General features: G+C 36.9%; 1 protein-coding gene across 23 annotated transcripts in view; it reads left to right on the forward strand.

The window, feature by feature from the left end:
- The window catches only part of epb41l2 (erythrocyte membrane protein band 4.1 like 2), a 105314-nt gene extending 99633 nt beyond the window's left edge, over positions 1 to 5681 (forward strand). For 22 of the 23 annotated variants that reach the window (XM_039664239.2, XM_039664258.2, XM_039664240.2 and 19 more), the window contains 3 exons: positions 1539 to 1619; positions 2174 to 2285; positions 4803 to 5681. In XM_039664239.2, coding sequence (XP_039520173.2) covers positions 1539 to 1619; positions 2174 to 2278 — 186 coding nt within the window. In that variant the 3' untranslated portion in view covers positions 2279 to 2285; positions 4803 to 5681. The remainder of the gene's footprint in view (positions 1 to 1538; positions 1620 to 2173; positions 2286 to 4802) is intronic. The other variant, XM_039664244.2, reaches the window with a different exon arrangement.
- Positions 5682 to 6028: the final 347 nt, after the last annotated feature.

The following is a 6028-nucleotide window of genomic DNA, read 5'->3' on the forward strand; positions in this document are numbered from 1 at the left end:
ACTGTATTGTTGCATTCCTAATATACGGTTGGGTTTATTGCTAAATATGCATATTTAAGTATTTTGAGTGTATGGACATTGGCTTAATTACGTCACCTGCAGTGCTTCATGGGAGTGGGCGGAGCTAAAGACATCTTTTGGGCGTTTGCTTGTTTTGACTGTGATTGTTGGATGTTTCTCCACAGCATTTATGGGTGATGTAGTTTTTCACCACATGTTCCATATATATATATATATATATATACTGTATATAGCTCACAGTCGAGCTGACTGTACAGGTGTAGAAGTGACCCTTCCTCATGGAGCAAATGAGTGCAGTTGTTCCTCCCGGAGCCGGCTGTGGGCTCTGATGCAGAACTGACTAAACACAGAGGAACCTGCTAATGCCCATGTCCGAAGTGGGTTAGGCTGATCTAGGACCAGTGTTTAACCCTCAGGTGCTCTTCGTTTCGGAGTCACACTTGTTATCTTCCCGGTCAAAAGTGACCGGACACCTAAAAATTAAATTTCCTCTATCCCAGTAAAACCAATGCAATTTATTTTTGTTCTATAATATTTATTCTTTGTAATTCAGTATTTTGAGACAATTTAATTGAATATATTAATATTTAGGGTATGCAATATTTATGGTTTATTTTTGCCATGAAAAAATATATTTTTCTATATATATATTATTTTTTTCCAAAAAATATTAATGCAGTATTTTAGTTTAATATAGAGTCTAGGCCTTCAGGAAAAAAAATATTTTTTGAAGAAAATTAGCACCATCTGGTTACAGTACAGAGAAAAAGCGTAGAATCATGGTGTAACCACTAGATGGCATGTACAGCTCTCTATGGAGAGGCATGTGAATTCCCCAGCTGTTTATGAACACACTTTTTTTTGTTGTTGTTGGTAGATGTGAATATATAGTTGAAACAATCTCAAAAACTATTTCTTATTAAAAAAATTGACAAACAAAAATTTTTTTTTTCATTTTTTTACAATTTCCCATTCATTTCCTAAGGGGGTCAATTTTGACCGAAGACCACAAGTGTAACTATTTTTTTAAGACCACTTAGCATGCTCAGATCATGACCTCAATTTTTTTGTGTGTTCACATACATAATGCCATAAAAGTCACCAAGTTTCGTAACATTGCGATGAAGCTGTGATTTTTAAAAATTCAAAACAGAAGATTTTTCGGTCAGAAATGACCAAAGAGCACCTGAGGGTTAAATACAACTAATCAAAACTCAAACTACACTGGAAAAAAAACATGGTGCAGGATTTACTTTAACAATTCCCCTCAGAAATTGCTAGTAAATTCCACAAATAATTTCACAGAAACATTAAACTTGAAATTGTATTTTCTTATAAAATGTAGTAAAATAATTAGTTTTAATTGCCACTTTGACTAAAATCATTTGTACAGTGTACTTAAATAGATATTCCTGATCCTTTGTTGTTTTATCTGAATCCAATGTTCTGTCCTCCGTTATTCCTGCCGAGTTGTGTTTGATGTGTCACATGACGTCTGTCTCTTTAATGATTGACAGACACTAAAGGGCGGGCTGTCAGAAACTCGCATCGAGAAGCGCATCGTCATCACGGGAGACTCGGACATCGATCACGATCAGGTGAGATACACACACACTCACTCACTTATACAGAGACTCACACACACACACACAAAAAGATTGACAGACTTCTGTACAGTTTTTATCTTGTACAGGATAACAAATAAATAGTGTTTACTATAGTAGGACTATTTTACAGCAACACTCAAATAAGAAATTGAATGATTAAATGTAAAGTTAAAGCCTGGCGTGGTCTTTCTTCACTGAATCCATATTAATCAGCTGAGGACAGGCCGCAGCTGAGCTGAGCACATGTGATCCGGCGTTTCACTCGTGACCCGAGCGCTGTACGTACAGTGCGTCTCTCGCTGGGCTCGTGGTGTTCCTACAGTTGTAGAGCAGCTGCTCATTATAACCCTGAGCCGCACACACACCGGTTACCATAGTGACGAGACGTGGTTCTCGCAGGTCCATCTCGCTGATGCGTGTTCCCCCGTCATCTGTGTGTCATTCAGTTTGAGTTCTCATTCTTTGTTCATTTTTTCATTTTTTTTTTTTCATTTTTTTCATCTTTTGTTTGGTGTGTGTGTTTGGTTGTGTGTCCGTGGGCTCAGGCGTTGGCCCAGGCTATAAAGGAGGCCAAAGAGCAGCACCCTGACATGTCGGTCACTCGCGTGGTGGTCCACAAAGAGACGGAGCTGGCCGAGGACGAGGACTGAAGGACAGGTAAGCGCATGGCAACTCACCATGGCAACAGCAGCGCTCTTGACGACTGGCTCCTCCTCCCTCTGTGCCCAGAGCCTCTCGTTTCTCCCCTTTTCTTTGTGTTTTTCTTGTGTTTGTCTCTTTATTTCCTTTGTCCTGGATCTGTTTAATTAAACAGCGGAGACTCTCACTCAGGGCTTCCTGTCTCAACAAACCAGATCTGGATTCATTTTACCATACAATTACATTATTTTAAGGTTCCTCATGACTCGTATTCCAGTCAAAAAATCAAACTTGGACACCACAGCTAAAAAACATGATTATAGATAAGTAAACAATGAGTAATACGGTAAGAACAAATAATGAAATTACAAGCAATAGAACAAAGATGCACATTAAATAATCAGGTTTTCAGCTCGGTCATTTCAGGTACTGACATTTTAAATGAAGTAATCCAATGTAAAATATGTTCACTGTATAAATTGAAAAGATTAATCCTTATCAAAGTTGGAAAACATATTCTGTCAAGAGCAGCGAGTAATTGTTTTGTTAAACATTAAAACACGTGGCAGCAGGAATATTAGGTGTCTGTCACTTTAAGAGCTCATGCACAGTAGGGCTGTCAATCTTCCTCTAATTCCATTCCTTATTTTATTTAATAATCAAATAATATTTGAATATTCAATGCTCATCCTTTTATTAACCCTCTTATAACTGTTCATTTCTGTTAATTTTTGTTCTTTTACAGTTCGTAACTGAAACGTTGATTTTAAAATTATAGAATTATATTAAAAACAGATAATTGAAATAAATGATCAAATCTATGATTATATTATCTAATGATCAAAAGACAAACATTTCTCTTTGTAACATCTTGTTCAGGTTTGATTATAATATCATAATGTAACATTATTGAAAAACTTTTGTCAGTACAAAAAATACTTAACTTTGACAAAGTTTTTAAGTTTTTTGTATTTTATAATATTTAGATATGAATCCAACTGGAAAAACTTGTGAAATATATATAGTTTGGTTTGGCAAATAGCTTATAGTGGAGGTCTATGGCCATCTAGTGGTTTTAAAACTGCATTTTCCCCAAAATTGTCAAAAATCTTACATTAAACCATGTAAAATGATCCATGTTATCTCCATGAATGAAAATTTGAAATCTGGGTCTTTTATAAAGTGAATTTTACATACAATGCCGTTTTTTTTGTAAAAAGCATATTTAAATAAATATTTATTTATTAATTTATAGAAATTTAAAACAGATTAAAAATCCTCCAAAAACTGCACAAATGTTGAGTAAAAACATTAATAAATAGAGTAAAATTACATTTTGTAAAACAAAATTAAATGTTATTGTCTGGGGTCCCTGGAGACCCCAAAGATAATGAGTGTAGACACAAATGAAGATAATAGAAGGGTTAATATTTACGACATTAACGCCACTATAGCATGTGGTTGTTGTTAGACGTTCTGTCCACTAGAGGGACATCTAACATTACAATAAACATTTAATTAGCGCTGAATATCCTTGAAGCGCTTCCGATGGTTTTCGGCTAATATCTCCGTGAAAACAGGACCAAAAATTCTGAAACTTATATTGTTCTTTTCAGTTCGACTCGACGAAGAAAAAATGTACGCATAAAGCAATATTCGAACAGTATTGATTTTTTTATATGTATATTCGAACTATTTTTGGGATACGTTCCAACAGCCCTAATGCACACATCTATAGACTGATAGTGTGCACACTTTTCCTTTCCCGACGGTATTCCTTCACTTCAGACAGACTGTGTACATGGCACAGCTGATTGGTTGAGTGTGTTGCTGTCTCTCAGAAGCCCTCCCTCTTCTGACAGAACTCATATTTTGTGCCCATTTCTCAACACTTGAGATGGAAATAATCCACATATTTCAGACCTTTAGATGTGTCATCAGCTGTGTGGTTTCGTCGTTCCCCAGATGGAGGTTAGTGAGTGGACGGACAAGGAAACGAGTGTATAAATAAATGTGGCTGCACACTAATCAGGGTTGGTTAAATAACTGTAGTCTGATACGATTATACTCATCATACACTCTTTACAAAGAGTTTTAATTTTACATTGCAGTAGTTAATTAACCACAGTGATCTACTTCTAAAGTTGAAACATGCCACTACTAATAATTATTATTATTATCAATATTATCGAAATAGCTGTGACCCTACGAATGTGTCATTATAATATTGGACATATTTAAAAAATCTCAGGCAGTATCAAGCAATAAAATAAGAGCATGATTAGTGAAAGGTCAAACGAGTCCAGATTAATCAGCACTGAAACACGGGTCGGTGTGTAATACGAAGCGAGCGGATGTGTGTCAGGAGCTTCGGGGTAAGATGTGCCAAGGAAATGTTGATAATTTTTCACGATTTGATTGTTTGAAATGTAAAAATTGTGCATAAGTGAGGTTTAGGTCAGGAGTAGTGCCTTTTTCATTGAGCTGTGATCCGTACTCCTCAATAAATGAATAACTGCGTCTCCTCTTCCCCAGAGCTGAAGTCCCGCACGTTCCTCCAGGGGTCAGAGGTCATCTATGGAGGAGAGCAGCTCTGGTCCTGCACAGAAACTGCTTCATCTTCTATCATTCAGAACCACTTAGCTAACATCTGTAGCATTTTATTTTTTTAGTGTTTGTTTTTATCTCTTTCCCTCAGAAGATTGTCTTGGCTAGATTTCTGTTATTTTTATTGTTGATTAGTAATTCACATTCCTAGTCTGGATTTGGAGGAGAATCCCGTCGTGGAGGAGTACAGTGTAATAATGATAATAATAATATGAGGAGCGTGAGCTGAACCTTTAGGGGGCGGGGCTAAAGATTGATTGATTGGTTGGTTTTCATGATGTGTTTTATAAGGGACCGGCAGCACAGGACAGTGGCACTGTGTGATTTCTCACTGGTGGACGGCAGTGCCAATCTTTCCTCTACACACACACACACACACACACATTCCACCGAGGGGAGGAGGAACGCCTTCTACCTCTGAGCAACAAGACGAAACCTTACAAACTCCAGAAAACTTAGGCAGCTCTTTGGAAAGTTTGGGATTTCCAGCCCTTTCCTGGCACCAATATTCATATATATTTGTAGAAACCTGTTTTTCTTTTTTTTTTATCTGACGATTTTGAGGAAGTCGGCCTGTTTGCCCTTTTAAATCTTTTTAATCTCTTTCCGATACTTTTGATGAAATGATCAAACGCGACCAAACTGCCAGTGCTAATGTCTCTCTGCTTCTCCTGTGTATAGCAGTTCATCGTAGGATTGACTTGTTCTTTTTTTTTAAGCAGCTTTGAATGATCTGTCATGTTTTTATGCCCCACCCAACCCATTGTGTAACACTCTTCAAAATAAAGTTTGTTTATTCTCTAATAATCCTGCTCTGTGTCGTTGATCTTGATGTCCGTAGCTCTTTAGCAACAGCATTACCATCCATCCAACACGTGTATCAGCATAACGGTCTGTCTCTGAGATTTCTGTGAATGAGTTTTGACAAAACAAAACTCACTTCTCAGGATTGTCTCAATCTAATCTTTCACCCGTACGGATGTTTCCGCTTGATTTTTAGGGTCTAATTGTTCTGGATTTTCTACTCTTTCGCATGTACAGGTGGGAATTCACCATAAGTGTTGGATTGACCCTTTGCACATTTGCGGATAAACATCTATAGTGGATAACTAAAACTACAACCAATTGTAAGGTTTAGTTTAAGTTTAAGTTTG

The sequence above is a fragment of the Pimephales promelas genome, chromosome 13 (genome assembly GCF_988280905.1).
Source record: "Pimephales promelas chromosome 13, fPimPro1.hap1.1, whole genome shotgun sequence".
NCBI lineage: Eukaryota > Metazoa > Chordata > Actinopteri > Cypriniformes > Leuciscidae > Pimephales > Pimephales promelas.